This window comes from Setaria viridis, chromosome 9, assembly GCF_005286985.2.
Source record: "Setaria viridis chromosome 9, Setaria_viridis_v4.0, whole genome shotgun sequence".
Lineage (NCBI taxonomy): Eukaryota > Viridiplantae > Streptophyta > Magnoliopsida > Poales > Poaceae > Setaria > Setaria viridis.
In genome coordinates, this window is record NC_048271.2 from 43,809,900 (window position 1) to 43,828,026 (window position 18,127).

The 18,127-nt window shown below is 40.5% G+C and overlaps 1 protein-coding gene across 2 annotated transcripts; it reads right to left on the bottom strand.

The window, feature by feature from the left end:
- Positions 1-1,501: 1,501 nt before the first annotated feature.
- On the bottom strand, positions 1,502-17,575 carry LOC117838292 (protein ABERRANT POLLEN TRANSMISSION 1). Of its 2 annotated transcripts, XM_034718255.2 has the most exons (22): positions 17,191-17,575; positions 16,937-17,048; positions 16,522-16,818; positions 15,495-15,757; positions 15,192-15,402; positions 14,319-14,492; positions 14,125-14,202; positions 13,089-13,334; positions 10,035-12,137; positions 7,996-9,778; positions 7,705-7,808; positions 6,954-7,310; positions 6,727-6,845; positions 5,681-5,939; positions 5,291-5,515; positions 4,983-5,122; positions 4,122-4,194; positions 3,788-3,889; positions 3,337-3,705; positions 3,009-3,176; positions 2,367-2,754; positions 1,502-1,953 (listed from the first exon to the last, which is right to left on the bottom strand). In XM_034718255.2, exons 1-22 carry the CDS (start codon positions 17,337-17,339, stop codon positions 1,859-1,861), a joined length of 7,815 nt encoding a protein of 2,604 aa, XP_034574146.1. In that variant the 5' UTR covers positions 17,340-17,575; the 3' UTR covers positions 1,502-1,858. The 2 variants fall into 2 exon arrangements, with proteins under 2 accessions (XP_034574146.1, XP_034574147.1); XM_034718256.2 differs by lacking the exons at positions 15,495-15,757; positions 16,522-16,818; positions 16,937-17,048; positions 17,191-17,575 and having other exon boundaries at positions 14,319-14,487; positions 15,192-15,330.
- Positions 17,576-18,127: the final 552 nt, after the last annotated feature.

Here is an 18,127-nt window from a genome sequence, read left to right on the forward strand (position 1 = left end):
GGAACTACATCACTTGGAGGCTGAACCCGCGCAAGACCAAGCTCCTGAAGACTCACTAACTCCATCTGAGATCGAACGCAAATCCTGGAGCATAACCCAGTTTTCCAAATTCATACACTACTTATGTTGTTTATATTTGTGCATTTAAGTTTATAGGTGTTGCTTGGAACCCTAGTTGCATAACCCTAGGTACCTATGTGATGAATACTAGTATGTTAGGATGAGTAGATGCAATGCTAAATAGGATTCGGTAAAAGTCAAGTGATTTTCCGTCACTCGCGAGTTATAGGAGTTGCTTGCCTACTCTTTCTGCAACCATAAAGATGATGGACGGGGCTGGGCTATATGTTATAGATTGGTGGATTGCCCCGTAGATAAATGTGCTAAGGTCGAGATGTGTCGGCGTTCATGGTCAAGTGTTTGAAAGTACTAATCTCATACCGAGTATAGGATAGGGAAGCCCAGTACTTGATTGAATCGGAACGTGGACATACTCCCCGCTCTCTCTAGAACGGAGTTTCCCCTGGTGCACCATGTGGCTACAAGTGCAGTCACGGTATGGCGATGTTCCGGGACCGTGGGGCATTATATCCAAGGGAAGTGGGCCCTGGCCACGTGCCTGGGAATTGATGGGGATGACTGACAAGTGAAGCAAACCCGTTGTGCTACACGGATGTCGTGGGGTTAGGTTCACCTTGCGAGGTTTAAAAACTCGATTCGAGTCGTCTACCTCTTACATTTTGGGACTGCTTGATCACTATTCCATGTTGAGTAATAAGTGGAACAAAGAATGATTATTTAATAATGATGATGCTTGGAATAAAATGTTTGCTCAACTTGCTTGCTTAGAACATGTTGCTTACCTAGAATAAATAATCTATTAGAACCTGCTGCTAAAACTTGAAAGTAAGGATCTACTTAGATGTTTTTGGTAAAAACAAACTCCTTAGCTAAAAAGCCTTGCATGTCTGGAAGTCGGTGGAGTAGTTACCACCCGACAGGTAAGTCTTGCTAAGTATTAGTTGCTCAGCCTTGCTTGTGGCTCACTTTTCTGGTGTTACTGATTTCAATGAAGTGGCTGCTAGTCTTACTTGGCCTACTTAACTCCCTTCGAGCTGGTCGGTTGAGTGGAATCCCTCCTCGGACGGTGAGCATATAGGTTATTGATATCATGGTCGGCTTCGTCGTGATATTTCGTACCGACATTTAGCTTCTGCAAGATTTTAAATCTTCCGCTGTTGAACATGCTGCAAACTTGTTTGAATTTCAAAACTTTGATGTAATAAACTATCGTACTATGTTAATCTGGATGGATTGTTGTAATTTCTAAGGATAACACTCACCTTCCTGTGAGCTTGCTTTGTGATTGATCCGAGTTAAGTATTTTATCAAGTGAAACCCGACGGACTGCCGAGTTAACTTGTTCACGTGTTAGGCGATTTAAGTACACTTTAGCCAGATTAATTTGGACGGATCACCCACAACTATAGTACCCATGACCTATAGTCTAGCTTATATAATATATTAATATATGTGGATTATAATCTCGTACAAACAGGCCTTAGATACACGTAAAGATAAGATTTGATGTATCGCAGCGGATGTTCTTGCCGGATACTGCAAGGCCGAGGGAAAAAAAAAAGTTATGACCCCACCCTCAACTCATGACACTACTACAGCTTCTTTCAAAGCCCATCTGATGAGGGGAGGAAATGCTGAAATAACACTATCTACATCTATCCGGAAGACTACAAAACCGTCACGAAGATCGTACCGATGCTTCAGGGCTCAGTAAGCTGGAGGCGTTTCAACTCAGGACTTCCAAGCGCCATCCCAACCTTTTTGCCGCCGTCACTGGCTAATCTTTTGGGCTTGTCTCCGCTGATGATGAGTCAGAGGAGTCTGTGTTGTATCCAGCAGGAGCACGTGGCGGCAGGACTTCTTGCTCAGCAGCTGAAGAAGAAGAAATCAACAGGCAAGTCAGAACTGGGAGTTACTACTACACTGAAAACAGATCTGTTCCGCTCTACAAAAATCAGTTGACGATTGCACCGGAGATACTCCAGTTCGTTCAGTTATGTGTTGAGAATCTATTCATTTAAGTGCTTGCTTGTAGCGCAGATGTGAAATTTTGTTAACAACATATACTAACAAATGCAATTACTATGTAAGCCAGATGCACAGATTTTTAGACACGTGCCAAAACAGAACGATCAATGAAAGATTCTTTGCCCACCAAAACAAGGGTGAGGAACATGGAAGCCTTTTCATTTTCAGATATCAGAAACTAACCATAAGTCCTGTCTTAGGTGCATTGCAGATACTGTGGACATATTGAGTCAGCCAATCAATACTTAATAGCTCACCTGCATTTTTGTGAACCTTGGACTTGTTCAACTTCTTTGTGTGCCGCCGTATAAGCTTCTTTGTTTTGGTTATCGTCAACTGCCGGGCAAATGGAGAGAACTCAATTTCATTCTCACTCCGTTCACCGTGGAAATCATGCTCGGCCTCTCCTTTCATCGTCTTCAGGACAAATGCCTTCGCTTTCTTCTTTTGGGAATTAAACAAACCCTTAACAGACGTTGCAAATCCATCACCAGCTCCATCACTAGGCTTTTTTAGAAATGCCGGAAGTTGATCAGAATTGCCAGCATCATCACCGTCACTGTCACTTAAATTAAAATCACTGGCACTGATTAAGGCAGCAGATGGCTCCTTTTGGCTAGTAGATTTAGCTTTAAACTTTTTGCCCTGTAGAAGAGGAATAAGTGATCTCTAGTCAAATTAGCTGAAAAATGTAAAAAAATATTTCTCACTACCTGATTATTTCCATATAGGAACTCCTTCTGAAAAGTTATCTAAATAACAACAACATTATGGCATTGAATTATAGACACACATTCACATGTGGCTTTACGATATGTTCTATTTTGATGGCTGAATCATTTGGAATTCAAAGTGCCTTTCTGACTTCAAAAGTTACAAGCAAATAAAAAAATACTTGCCTGCATGCCAGTAACGGACTTCAATACTCCCCATACAATATGTTTCTTTACTCGGGAAAACAATCTTGCCCATGTTCCAGTAAAATCTTCACGATGGAAGGTATCCATAAGTAGCCTTACATCACTAACAGCAAACGGCAATCCTTCATATGTGAGAAGCAATTCAACCTAGCATACCAAGACTTAAACTGTCATCATCGTGCAAACTAGAGAGCATATTCAATTAAAAGGAATATTAAAGAAAACTGTCTATTGTTTTATCATGGTGCGTACTAAAATACCAGATGTTCATACAAATAAAACTGCATTCAGAGAAGTTGATGCCAACCTGGCTTATCTTTATATTGCGGAAGTCCATCAGTTTTTGAGGTCTGGTTTGCTTCACCTCATTAGGCTCCACAATTTTCTTATCCTCACGAGTAGAGCGAACAGGACGTAATAACTTTGAATCCTTAGCAGCGTCTTGAGATTCAGATTGCGCATTTGACTGAACCTGGATTTGTGAAACAAGTTCATTAGCTACAGACTCAGCAACTGTTTCCTCCCATGATCTGTCAAATGAAGATGTCCTTCGAAGTTCAGGCTTCTGTGTAAATGTGGTTTCTTTTGATGACTGGTTATTGGGACTGTTTGTCTCCGCAACAGAAGTACTTTTCTTTCGTCTTGTTCCTGCTGTAGTGGAGACCTTGAAAAGCTCCTGTACAAGGAAAAGAAAGATAAGGATCAAAGAGGAAAGCACAATAACATTGAGAACATCAAAGAACATGAAATGATCTAACCTGTCGCTTTTGCGGTTGCTGTTCGTCTCCAGGGAAGAAATATCCCCACATCATTCTGTACATTGCTTCAGTCAAATAAATTTTCAGTGGATAGATGTCTACCTGCAATTACAAGGGTAAAAAAGGAGGCACTATTATTGACATCCATATAACTGTACCCCGAAAAAAATGAGTCAGTACACAGTTACATCATACTAATACATATCTGCATATCACAATCTATATTTCTTTAATATACTTGAAAACTGTGGTTAAAAAAAACTAGCAAATGCAGGAAAATATGATTCTAAACTAAAATATTAGAAGTTCAATAAAAAAACCCAACTGAACTTACTAGGAAACTCTCGATAACTGAATTTCCACCAGTTGGAGCACCCTGCCGGGCATTAACCCGAAGCATTGCATTCCTGCATTTAAAATGAGTCAGGAAGCATGATAGCCAGGGAGAGGATTGACATAGTAAACTAAAACGCAGGTCCAATGAACATATAAAGGAGTAACACACAAATAGAAAGAAAGTTGTTCGGTGTTGGTAGTTCAAATCCAAAAAAGGCACACATGTAATCTAAGAGCTGCATAAACAGATGTAACCCATTAACACTATTTCTCCTTAATGCAATGAAATGCAGAGGCAGCTCCTCCTCCTGTACATTTGAGAAAAAGAACGAAAAATGTAGCGATCTACTTGGGGCTTTGTTTGGAAAGGAGGGAATATATCCAAATCCTTAGGAAAGTTCCCAACTAGAGCAATCCCCTCTTCCAAACAAGCCCATAGTGGTTTATTGTTAGTGTGTTTTGTTAAACAGTACTGCAGGAGTAGCTTTTCGTTTTAATGGAGCATTCCTGTACTTTACACCAGTACTGTCATTTGAAATACAACCCTGCATGTCAGCTACAGATGAATAAAATTTGAACGTCTTAAGAAGTGAAAACATCTCTTGAGTGTTCGAGGGGAAAAAGTGAAACATCTAGAGTCATATCGAGAAAAATACATTGCCGAAACTATAAAAGATTGCACCCACTCTATAGGCTTGTCGACGAACATCATTGTTGTAAATCCCATGTTATCTTACTATATATGTTGAAAATCCTTAAAAATATTATCACGCAAAAAGAAATAGAAAAGACTGCACAGAGCTACAACATGAGATCCAAAAAAGAGTCATGTACACCATACAAGAGGATAGATGCTTACTTGCCCCATTCAGAAGGTGGGTTCCACGGTGCCAGAACAGTATCTGATTTTGCATTAGCAAGTCCATTTTTGAGGACAAACAACTTGGTTGTCAACTGCGCAATGCCAATATCTTTGTAGTCTCGGTCGAAATCAAAAATCTATATATCAATCGGAAAATCAGTGCAAGATCTAAGCTCAGATGGAGAGTTAGTTTTCTACAGGAACTAATGATCATCATTCTCAAGCACAATCTTAACAGTAGTACTCCTGGTCCTATCAAAAATGACAGACAAGAATATATTTGGCTGGAAAGAAATCAAATTTACCATATCATTTATCTCAGCTTCAGCAAATGATTTTCCATCTGCTAACATGCTCCAGACAACCTTGTTTATCCTCGTTGAAATTCTCATGGCACATGAAGGGCTTTTGTTCTTTTCCTTTTCCATCAACCTCAACTGTGCAGCTTTCTGCATAGCAGTTCTTAGCGTAGAATATGCCTCTTTCCTACCATTCCGGACATTGACAAGCCCTTTCTTCAGTTGTTTGACCTGGCAAAGGTTATGTTAGCCATTATGGTTAGCTCTAAATGACATAATAAGGAAATATCCATAACTGAATGATCATTTGAACTAGGGCAGCAAGTATTAATTTAGGTATGAAGTAATTTTTGTACTAATGTGAACTAGATATAAGCATGGTACTTTTGAACATACCAGCATTAACCTTGAACCAGTAACAATCCATGTAGAGTCATCAGCCTTTGGTGACGGACTCTGATCATGAGATGATTCAGCACCGGTAGACAAGGCTCGGATATCATCAAGCAGTAGCTTCCGTGCTCTTTCTTTTACTTCAACACCGATCTTTGCTAATTCTACCTCCTCAACTCCATCAGGTACAACTGCATCAGATGCTTCTTCAATGTCGTCATCATCATTGTCCAGGGGATAGCTTAGATTACTCTTCGGTTTTCTGAGTAATCAATTAGTTTGATTATGCACAAAGCAAATATAAATAAGATACAGATGTGTTTGGCCAACATAAACTGAAATGATTTTTTAGAAATAAGCAAAATTGGTCTTGCTGTATTGCTTGGTAATGAAGTGGCAAACCATGAAATACCTAAACAAGACGGAGACATTTTTTCACCAAATGGACCTATTAATAGCTAAACGCCTAAACATGCAAATAGATGCATACTAAGCATGCGGCAATCTTACTTGCTTGTGCCTTGTATTTTTCCAAGATCAATGGTACGTGCAAACATGTAAAGAACAGTTTATTAATTTCCATCTTGTTCTGTGAAAGGAAAGCTATAGCAACATATGTTTTGGACAGGGAAAACGCTGGCAATGTGCACATTTTGGAAAGGAGAAAAAAATAGTTTATCATTCTTTATGACCAGTAAACAGGAGCCACTAAACTGGCTCTGAATTATATTGCTGAAATGCTAATATATTACTGTCTCCACTCAATAATCTATGTCGTTCGGTGCAGTTTAGAAAAGTGCAAGGAAACATGCCCTTTGGGTGAAATAAAGCATTTGTTACCGTTCTGTCCCTAATTAAACTAGAGACTGCAATGACTCAGTGACATCATTGGCTGGAGTGCGTGAACGATTTCTCAGGGAGAGGTAAGTGGGCAAAAGCAGTTAATCGGAAAAAACATGTAAACATCACCCTTCCTTAATTTCTATAATCCTGTTCAAAATGTCACGTATTGATGACCGGAGGTAGTAGCTAAGAGATAGCTGATGTACCTTGGAGTTCTTGCAAAGAGAAGGTTAGTCAATACATCCATCATAACTTGAAATTGACGGGATGTCATACCAGCAGTTATATCTGGTGAGTTAAATGCAAGCTCTTTCAGTGGCTTAACCTGCATAGAAAAATAGTTGATGGATAATCTAGCTACATCCACTAGTTGTTGAGAAATATGCTCAGCAAAAGGTGTTTAGAAAAATGAAATCATGGCAAGAGAATAGACCTTTAGTTCAGGGGTTCCTCCCTTGTGCCGTGTGAAACGGAGATACATTTGACATGGCATAAATACCCTTTCAAGTAAAGCACCAGTTCGTTTAACTTCAGATGATCTACGGTGTATTTTTGGCAGCCACTGAATACCAGCACCTGGATCAACATCGGTGGGCGCAACATGAGCCTGAACATGCTCCAACATGACAGAGAGCTCCACACGTGACCAGGTCATTTCTGGCCCAGCCCCACCAGTGGCAACATTGCTGGAACCAATTGCTTTTTCAAACATTTCTTGACCAACTTGCACAACTGAATGAAATGAACGAACCATGACCCGCCCACTACCAGCAGCCAGCAGAAACCTACCCTGATGTAATTGAGTAGATATCTAGTAAGTAATTGCAGCAGCACTCCTAAGACTTCAATGTAAATAAATGAAGATGAAAGGAAAAAGATCATTAATTTCAATATCATGTTGCCAACAAATAAATAACAAAAGTGAGCTTGAAGCTAAATTTATCAGCTGTCAAATAGCGTTCCACTTGCCATCTTGATATCTCTATAATCCACTATGAGTCATCCAAGAATTGTGAAGTTTAAAAGTTCATTCAAATGAATAATATTTAGTTACATCATAGTACTTTGTGTATTAAAAAAAAGCAGAAGCTTCTACAATGAATAAACAAGCTAACAATAGTTAAGATGCCAAATATAATTTCAAAATAGAATTTAGCAAAGAAATGCAAAGACAATTTACTCACATTCGCTTCTTCTGAATGCAAATTGAACTGAGGTTGCACAATATTAACCATGAAATTCCTTGTACCTTCCTCTTCAGCATCACTATTATTCGAAGGCTTAAGTGCTACATCAGATAATAGACAGTGAAAATTTTGATTGTACTTGCTGTTCTGTTTGTGTTTAGCACATTGCTGAAAACTAAATAGTACAACAAGAATGTGTATACATGTAATAAATAAATACCATCTTAATCCTGGCTGATCGCAACAATGCCAACAACTAGGAAAGATGGATAATGCTATTCAACATACCAGTTTCACTACTTGATGTCAGATCTGACTTGCTGGACTCATTGGAAGGTGGTGATTCTGAACTCTTCATCTGTTGAGGTTCCGAAGGCTGTGATGCTGACACAGAGTTGAGAGCCCCATCCTTCGGCATCTCAGCTTCTTTGATTAACTGTTTCTTCTCAAGAATCTTTCTTTGGGTGTATTGCCGAGAAGGAGAGGGTTTTGGAGGCTGAAATGCTTGAGTTAAACCACCAACCCAGGAGAGGATAGCAGCTCGGTTTTCTAAATTCCATAGAATTTTTAGTCCATGGACAAAAACTCTCTGGCAACTATCAGCCACCACGACATTGAATCCCTCATCATCACTACCTGATTGATCACGGTCACTTTCATCACCCCCATCAAACTCGGACTTGATTAATGGCATTTCAGATTTTTTCCTGCCATCTTCCTGCCACGCTGATAATCTAGCAGCATCAGCCTTAGGACTTTGTTTTCGTATTGTGAAATAATCAGAATGCAGAAAAAATCCATCATCCCGGCTTTTCTCAGTTGAACTAGTTTTCTTGTTGCCCTTGTCACCAGGACTATCTCTATCTTTTGTACTCTTATTTTCTACCTTGGAATCCTTAGAAGTTGATGGTTCAGGTATTCTGTTAAGAAATACTTTCACCAAGTGTAGATCTATGCCCTGGTAGACAAGATCAAGAGGTTCACGCTTGCAATCGAATGTAAATATCTGCTTCCCACGGCTGAAAGCTATTTCAATCCTAAACTTTGTGAAGTGTAGTGTCAAACCCTTAGCAGGATCATCTGGCTGTAGAGGCATGTTGTTAATCTTCAAGAAAATGGCATCAAAACGAATGCACTGTTCGGTCATAACTCTATCAAGTGGGAGGTTTCCAGACCGTACAAATCTAGGAACTCCAAAACGTGGAAACCTAGAAAACAATCTTAATTTGTGGGGAGGAAGAAAAAGCAAGTTCCACCACCTCGCTAGCCAGACCAAATCATGAGCCCCCACATTCACAGTCGGAGAATCATTTGTATACACATCACTCTTTCGTTGATGTTCTGTGGGTTCGGTAGTTGAAGGCTTAAGTGAAAAACTCCATTTCAGTGACAGAGAAGTCGAGCGGAATGGATCAAAAACTTTATCCCTCGGTTTTCCTTCAGCAGGAAGAGCAAATATAAAATGATCCATAGGGTTACCTGAATCACATCCCCACTGTATTGAAATATCCATGAAAAAGGAGGGGGTTTCAAGGAAAGGTATAGCTGGATGATGTGGGATTTCTAAACTTGTCTTCTTTGCTAGACTCTCTAAGCTAGTTATGTACGCCTTTAGATACTTCGAAGACAGACTGACATAACCATCCACATAACATATTTCCATATAATCAGATGTGATTAGCATTTGATCCATCTTTTCATAAGGGTTTGTCGAAGCTGGGAGATGCCATTCTGTCTCAGTAAAACTCAAGTTAAATTTGCCATGAATATAGTTTCTCATATCATCCCACCAGGGTAAGCTGCGCTCTCTTCTAGGGGGTTCAGGACGCTCAAAGAACCACCTCTTAGCTAAATTTGCCCTTCGGAGTGCACAAGTAAAAGCATAGCTTATATCAGCAAAAACTGGCTCATAGCCAACTCCAAATGACACTTCCCCTTTTTTAAAATGCAATGGTATGTCACAATACGTTTTCATTGGTGGTGTATAGCCAGTTGCAGAGCGGAGCAGATTTACTTTCCACCATTTGCCAACATAGACATCCTGTCGAACCTGCGGCTGAAAACAGGTTGCCTGCCACCAGGAGAAAAAAATCAGTGCAACTTAGAATGATTCTTGATTACCATAAAGAATTCTACAAAATGCTGTAGATAAAATCATTTTGTAGGAAATACAAATGATGTTCTCAAACAGACAGTTAGATGAAGCCTGTATCTTTTCTAGGGGTAAAAGGTTAGTTAACCATTCTAATGGTATTTCCTAACTGAAAACAGTTAACCGTTCTAAAAATATGTCATCATTGAATTAAGTGAACAGTAAGAACACTAACCTGCTGACCCAGCACAAGGCGTCCATCACATTTACCAGAGATTCCAGAGAAGAGTGGAAATGCGTAATCTCTCAAATACACAGATAAGGATCTAGTTTTCAAAGTAAAATTGCTACCATACAAACGGGAAAACGGGATATCATTTTTGGCACAAACTGGATCTACAGATTTAATAAAACTAATCATTCCTTCATCGCCCCCATCAATCTTTGATAGGCTCACATCAACATCTTTTGCACATACTGACATTACTGATGCTCTGCGAGTACTCATCTTGAATCCTGACTGGAAGCCACTTGAACATGCACCTGACCCTTCTGAGATCGGCAATTTCTGACATGCTTGGTAATATGACTGAAATGCCTTTCTGTATATCTCTTCTCTGAGTTTTTCAATTGAGTGTGCGCCAGGTACATCTGCATCAGCTTCAGGGCAATCATTGTTTTTTTCAGAAGTAGAAGTATCCACTTTTGCCTTGGGGGAATCCTTACTTTTGCCTGAAGCAAGCTCATCAAGTAGATTCAACCTAACTGTGGACTCACAAAATACATTCTTCATTAAACTGATATGCTCATCAAGCCATCCTTGCATGGGCTCTTCCTCAATTTCTGCTATCAGGTCACGCACGATGATCCGCACATACCGAAATGCCATTGATTTTGATTTGCTCTTTTTGCTGCTACTGCTGCTGGTGGTGCTAGATTTCTTCTCAGGAAATAAAACAGATGTTTTTGCTGCAGAAATAAGTTTGAAGGCCCGCAATGTGTCTTCTACAGCATCATCAATAGCTCTTAGTTGCAACCTAAATGGCAAGCAAATATTAGCATCACGGCATTGAATAACCCAATCGCACACAGCTGCAGATTGTAACTTCTTATCGGGATGGCTATCAGAAACAGAAACTGGGATACGAGATAACTGCATGCGACTGCTTTTGAATATCCATGCACCACAAAAACTGACTGCTAGTCCCTCGACCAAAACACCTATCTTTGCATTCTCAGAAAATATGGATCCTACTTGAACCATTGCTTCAACCCCATCAGCAAGTTCACCTGAAATTTTCAACGATTCCAAATCGATGGCAATAACTGATTCTCGCTTCCTTTGTGCCTTTTCTTGCTGGCCATGGTCTTCTTTTTTTGCTGGGATATCCATGCTTAGTGTATCATCTTTCACCTCAGTAACAGAATTCTGGAGCTTTATCCTATGCAGAACAGATTTAAGTCGTGTGGCCACTTCAAGCAGCTCCAGACAGGGATCAGGCTCATACCTGATTGCAATGTCAGTCACATTGATGAGAGAGCAGGCTGCAACATCATTCTGCCCACCAGAACGCTGGACAAACTTTGCTTTACGCACATCAAACAGCTTGGTCTCCTCTACAGGTTTATTGTCAAGCTGGTCCTCTTTATGTGTCAGTCTGAAGCTCTCAAGTTCAACCTGCATGGAGTTCTTTGCTTTATTCAAAGACACACAAAACTGACAAATCTCCAGAGATGTGGAGAAGTGAACATTCTTATGATCCGGAAGGCTAGTAGAATTTACGTAGGCCATCCTTGGGGAACCATTATCTTCATTGATGATTACAACACGACCACCCTGAGAACCAAAATTTACACGCTTTGGATCGGCTATAGCCATATCTTCCAGCCTCATATCACCATCATACATAATAAAGCACTGTGCAACATTGATTTTGAGAAGCTGTGCTCCTTTAGCTTTCTTGATAGACTTTTGAGGAGCATTCTCGTGGACAGGTCGTTTCTTAGGAGGCAAAATGCTTTTCAGAAACACTTTGTAGGACATTGCATTGGCACAAAGTGACTCAAGATAGTAAAAACAGAAGTACATTCTGATTTCAGATATCTTAACAGAGATAGAGGATTTAGCATGGTCTTCACCATTATCTTTGCCTGGGTCCTTTTGTTCCAGATCAAGAGTTGAGTGGCTAATGTGCAGTAAGGTGCCTGAGATACTTTCATTCATCGACTGTAGGCGTTTGCCAGCAACAAGCAATTTCAATTCACCAAGCTTGACATGCAATTGAGTTCCTTGGTCTACCAACTTACTTGCAGAAACACTAGTTGATTGAAAAAGACACTGCATTGTCCAATACTTACAGAGTGAGATTGGCATTAGATTAAAAAATGGCAATGCAATAATTCTTGATGTCATTATAATTTGGACACACCGAAAAGTCTAGAATCATCTAAACATGATATTTTTTTCTTTGAAGGAAATGCCCCTACTGTATTTAAACATGATAACTACAGACCCGTTGGTACTAATCTTCCTGCACTACCAAGCATAAACAAAAATCTCATTTAGGAGCCTAGTGGGCAGTCATGATTAGGGTGAAAGACTTGGAAAGGTACCCATTATTGGCATCTGCAACTTCTGATTTAAGAAAATCATCATCTACCAACACCAAATAAATTATAAATTTATTATCATGTCATTTGAATGCCCTGTTCATGTAAATAGGGCTCAAACATTGTAAATGAAGAGCAATTCGAAAATCACTTTGAAACATTCACTGTTGTTGTTGTTGTGTGACTTAAGTAATATTGAAACTAAATGAGTTGGCCACATCATCAGGACGCGGTCATAATCTCATGGCCACAGCTGCTAGGGCCAAATTATCAAGTTATGTGGTGTAGGGTGGAAACTAATCTGTATGTTAGGAAGGTAGTCATTAGATTGTCTTATCTATAATGCAAATGAGAACCCTCTGTAAAAGGAGGCCTATTGTATGAAACAAAATAGAATAAACATGAACTAGTAACAAGTTTCTATCTCTTTCACAGTTGAGTTCCCTTCCTCACCTAAGCACTCTCTCCATGAGTGCCATTTTCCCCTTCAAGCCAGTGCAATCGATCTCTCTACAGTGGTTAGCATGTGGATGCTAAACATGGTTGTTTTGGCAGTATGAAGATGAGTTATAAATAGAACATGCCACTATTAAAATCTGATACATGAGTAATGCAATGTATCCAACTAAAAGTTCAACTAGAACAGAACTATACGGCACAGTATCCATAATGTACTTACATGGTAAAGTGGTACATCATCAAGACTGTGAAGTACAAGAGTAAAGTCAGGAGCTGACAGTGTACATGCCAAAGCCAATGCCAATTTTTCTTTGGGTGCCTTCTCTTGTTGAGGACTCTCACGGAGAACAAGGGGCTTCTTTTTATCTGAGTTAATTCTAATCAGTGGCTTAATTCTGCTTATAATGAGGTTACATTGGAACCCACTAATCTTGACATCTACTTCAGCTTGAACTGGCAATGCTGGCTGAGGGGGGAAATGCATCAGCACATTCAATTAGCTCCAAAAGAAATTATAAACCATAAAATACGTGCAAAGGATGGTTCACTATATAAAAAAGGAGACTGTACAGGGCATTACAGATAAATAAGCATAAATGGGAAGCACAGAGTAAGAAAATCAGAAGCATGCTCTCACACAAAAGGGGTAATTCTTTATCACATAAATTCAGCCCAGAAATGAAGCATTAGTTCATCAACTTACTTGCAATGAATAATACTGGAAAACCATGCCGTAAATGCAGACAGAGCATGTGGTGTAATATCATTTAACTGGCCAAATATTATATATGCTTCTTGCTTATGTCCCAGTTGCAAGGCAAACAATGTACAAAATTGCATTTTCAACAAAGTCCTAAATAGAATTACACAAAATTCTGCCAGCTATACATCGGCCATTTTTCAGAGTACATGAAGAGATTTTCCCTATCCAGATACACTCCTTTACTCTAGATTGTAGATCACTATGCAACACTGCAAAACAAACAACAGAAAGTGGCCATTGCTACATCTAATGGATGATCCACTTGGTGGAATCAACAGTTTTTAGATCTAATTTTTTTTACCATTTGGATCAAGTCAAACCAAAATTGTGTATTTAAAGGAAGTCTTATCTGAGTGTAAGGGAAGTATTTTTCTCCAAAAACATAGAAAATTAAAGATAATAAAAGAAGGTAGATGGAGGCCCACAAAATTCTCCAACGAAACCAAATGATCAAAAGAAAGTTTGATTTAATAAAGATTTAGATCAAACTGACCTGAGTGGGAATGTTAGCTGAAACTACTGTTGAAACTTTTGCAACCTCTAATACTGAGGTGGCACCATCCATTAGAAGCTGGAATTTAGAAACAATAATTTTAAAAAGTTCAGACTCAATCCTATAGTAAACAATCATGTTGAACTGATCAAAACTGAGGAAATTATATTTCCTACAGAAAAATATAAACATACATGAATCTCTGTTACATCAGTTTCCAACCGAAGATGTGTTGTGTTCTCTCCGAAGTCGTGTTGTGGTTGTAACCTTGTACATCTCAAAGATATGCTACCAATTTCATTGTTGACTGAGAGGCCATGATCTTTTGGCAAAAACTTCAGATCCAGTTTGGACATGTTGAAGCTAACCTTCCAAATAAAACTACATTTTAGTGAATAGTAATCCAACAGTCAACTTATGTTAAAAGTTAAAAGTAACAATTTAAAATAGCAAATCTAGACCGTGAGAGATGCTCTATTCAGATTAAGTTTCGAAGTGTGCCCCAGGGGAAGTTAAATCCCTGGGTTAGATCTGCTGGCAAAAAAAAAGTTTTAGAGTTGATTATGTATGATATTCGATTTCACCTCTTTTTTTTTCTTTTTGACATTTTTGCGGTCCTATAATATTACGCACTCAATAATGATAACTTCTGGTCTCTAATGAGATATCACCACTAGTGAAACAAGATTATTCAACAGTTCGACATATAAAGAAATACCCATCCTGCCCTGGCTGTGCATACATCAGGAATAGTTTTACTTTGGCTAAGCCATATCACTGCAATGCAACCACCTTCTAAATCAACATAAAGAACAAAACCATAGGTCCATATAATTCATGGGGAAAATGAATGAAGACAACTATTGTTCAAGATATACGCAAGCTGTGTGTGCGTGTGTGTTTGGGTCTCTGTATGACTCATCTCTCTACTTTTAATACAATGATACGCAGTTCTCCTGCGTATTCGAGAAAAATAAAAGAAGATGAATTATGCATGCAGATGGGCAAAAGGCTTGTCGATAGCTAAAAAGAGAAACATCAGGTGTATTCTAGGGAGTTCATACAACCTTTTCAGGTAACAGACTTATCTTCTTATTTAGTGATGCAAGTTTGCCCCCTTCAGATCTGGCAGATGACTTATTATCCACGGAAGGTTCATCCTTTTGGTCAGCAACAGTAGATGCAGACTGTTTCTTCTTGGTGAGTAATTTCTCTTCCAAATTCACAACAATTGGACCAAGGATCAAATCCAAATTCTTCACTCTAATTCCTTTATCCCTAAACAGCATTGTCAAGAATAGTTCTTATTGTTCATTCTTTCATTGTTTACTAATCTGTGATGTTTGCAAAACATTCAATTAAGATATTACCTCTGATGAAGGTCACATGAGAGTGATATGTCCTCAAACAGGAATGAGCTACAGTCAGAAGTGTCCATGGCTGAACAATATTGTCCACTAACCCACCAATCCAATTTACTAAACACCGATGTGTTGTTGTCAATGCTGTCTGGCTCCAATGCTTGTATAAATATAGGTATTATATTAATTTGAACATTAAGAACTGGAGCCAATCCTCCAGTTTTGGATATATCAATCTTAAGGTCCTTGATGCCAACAGCAGCTTTTGGAGCCTGCAATTTTAAAGACCAAGTTATCAACAACAAAAAAACAAGACAGAGAACATGTGTTAAAGCCACTGTGACTCGTACATAATCCTTGTGCTCTAAAAAATATGCCATAGATTGCAAACAAAAGCAAGAAAGAGGATAGTAAAATCCATGTAAATTGATGCATATGGAAGACTTGTTGTCGAATAAATCCAAAGATTATTTAACCCGCGTAGCTAAGCTCCTAACAACACATTAAAAATGGGTGAAGGCTATTCTTTAACTATTTGGATATGGCTATATCATATAGAATGTACCAAGACTGAACCAGAACCAGAGCACACATCTTCTGCTAGCACAAAACTGGGCACAAAAATCTGTCAGGCAACAAAACCTTTGATGAGAATATGTTGCTTAAGAAACAAATTATATGACTGACTAATTCAACTTGTTTGCTTCCAGCATCTGCTAATAATAACAGAGAAAAAATGTTTATAGAATGACTGGGAGAGGAATATGTCATGCACAAAAATGCCGGAGTTCATTATAATATATTATCTTTCCTTTTTCAATGGTACGGAGGAGAGCTTTGTACTTTTTCATTAAGAAGGAAATAGGAGTTATTTACAACACGAGCCGTCTGGCTATGGTTGCAGTTACATAGCTCATTTTACTGACTTAAAATACAACTAAAACTACCAGAAACAAGCACGCAAGCTAACCAACTAGAATCATCAGCACATGCAACCATGGTTGACAGAGTTAAGATATCCGATAGAAGGCAGTACCTTAAGCCTCAACTCCACTATGGATAACGATAATAGACTGGCCACGCTTGTTATTAGCCTCCATTTCGCTTGTCCTTTGGATTTTCCTTTTGCTTTGGCGGATGAAGTTGAGGACGGTTTGCGAGAGCTAGGTTTCTTCTTGTTTGAGGATTTCACAGGTTGCCTGAGCACAACGTCCAAATCAGAGATTTGCATTTGCAGGATTGGTCCATGAGTTAGTATGGTAAATCCCAGCTGGGTGAGCGGTTTCCGCAGGCCAAGTCTGATTTCACCAATACAAATAGACTCAACAGCGCCCTGAAATGCGACGCAAACGCGATTCAATCATATGTCAGGATTGGCATTGGCATTGGCATTGGCATGGACAGACGAGGAGGGACGGGAGCAGGCAGAGAGGCCCGCAGCCCTTTGATACCTTTGGGGATGAAATGGTGATGTCCCGCAGATAATTGAGGCCGTAGGAGCGGCACCCGATGGAGAGCTTGGCCGCGCGTCGGAGCACCCAGGCCACCGCCCTGGCGAGGAGGCTGCAATTGGGTTTGCAACACAGAAATCGTTAGCCGATCGCGCCCATCCCACTCCGCGAACGTACAGCAGCGTAGAGCGACGAACGAATTCGTTCGGAGAGGGATACACGAAACGGGGAGGAAGAGGGGGGGGGGCACGTACATGACGGCGACGCATCCTGCGGCGGCGGCGAGGGCGGCGAGGATGCCGAGCTTGAAGACGGAGAGGAGGAGGCCGTGGCGGAGGACGAGCTCGACGGCCTCCCAGGCGACGACGAACCCCACCAGCAGCTGCACCAGCCCAAGCATCATCGTCGCTACTCCTCCTTGGTCACCGGCGCTCCTTCATCGCCGCACCAAACCCTCCCCCTTCCTTCCTTCCAGATCGCGAGGAATCGCGGCACGACGTGCGTGAACCGACGATTGGTCGGGGGTCGGGGGGAGTTGCGGGGAGGGGCGGGGCGGAGCGGAGATGGTGCGGAATCGCAGAGTGGAGTAATGGAGAGGAGGAGATGGATGGGAGGCGGAGTGGAGAAGAGGTGGCGCGCCATTTCCGGAGGGGAAGAGAGGAGAGGGGAGGGGAGGGGAGGGGAGGGGAGGGAGCGGAGTGGCGCGGCGGTTACGCACGTCCGAGTCAAAATTCCTTAAAAAAACATTGCCGGCAGTCCGGCACGGCCGAACGGGCCACCGGCATAGCACCAGCGCGCCGCGCCCGCGGCTTGCCAGGGACGGCCTCTTCCTCCATTCAATTCAAATTAAAATTCTGAAATTCAGAAGGCAGCAAACAGTAGCGTGAAGGCAGCAGACAGTAACGTTTCAGACTCTCAGTCCAGGCAAGAGCCGTTGCTTGTGAATGGCCTGTTGTCTACCACTTTTACGATCGATGTAGCCGGCCACCTCATTTAGGGCCTGTTTGGCTCCACCCTGTTAAAGTTTAACACCCGTCACATCGGATGTTTGGATGCTAATTAGAAGTATTAAATATAGACTAATTACAAAACTAATTGCACAATTGGAGTGTAATTCGCAAGACGAATCTATTAAGCCTAATTAGTCCATGATTTGACAATGTGGTGCTACAGTAACCCTTTGCTAATGGT

Bases quoted from the DNA above. Each gene is read 5' to 3' on its own strand.
- LOC117838292 (XM_034718255.2), bottom strand. From the start codon at position 17,339: ATGATGCTTGGGCTGGTGCAGCTGCTGGTGGGGTTCGTCGTCGCCTGG. The intron at 5,123-5,290 runs GTAAATTTGATT...ATTGATATATAG, and splicing joins AAGCTGAGATAAATGATATG to ATTTTTGATTTCGACCGAGA. The intron at 1,954-2,366 runs GTGAGCTATTAA...CTTCTTCTTCAG, and splicing joins CAAGGTTCACAAAAATGCAG to CTGCTGAGCAAGAAGTCCTG.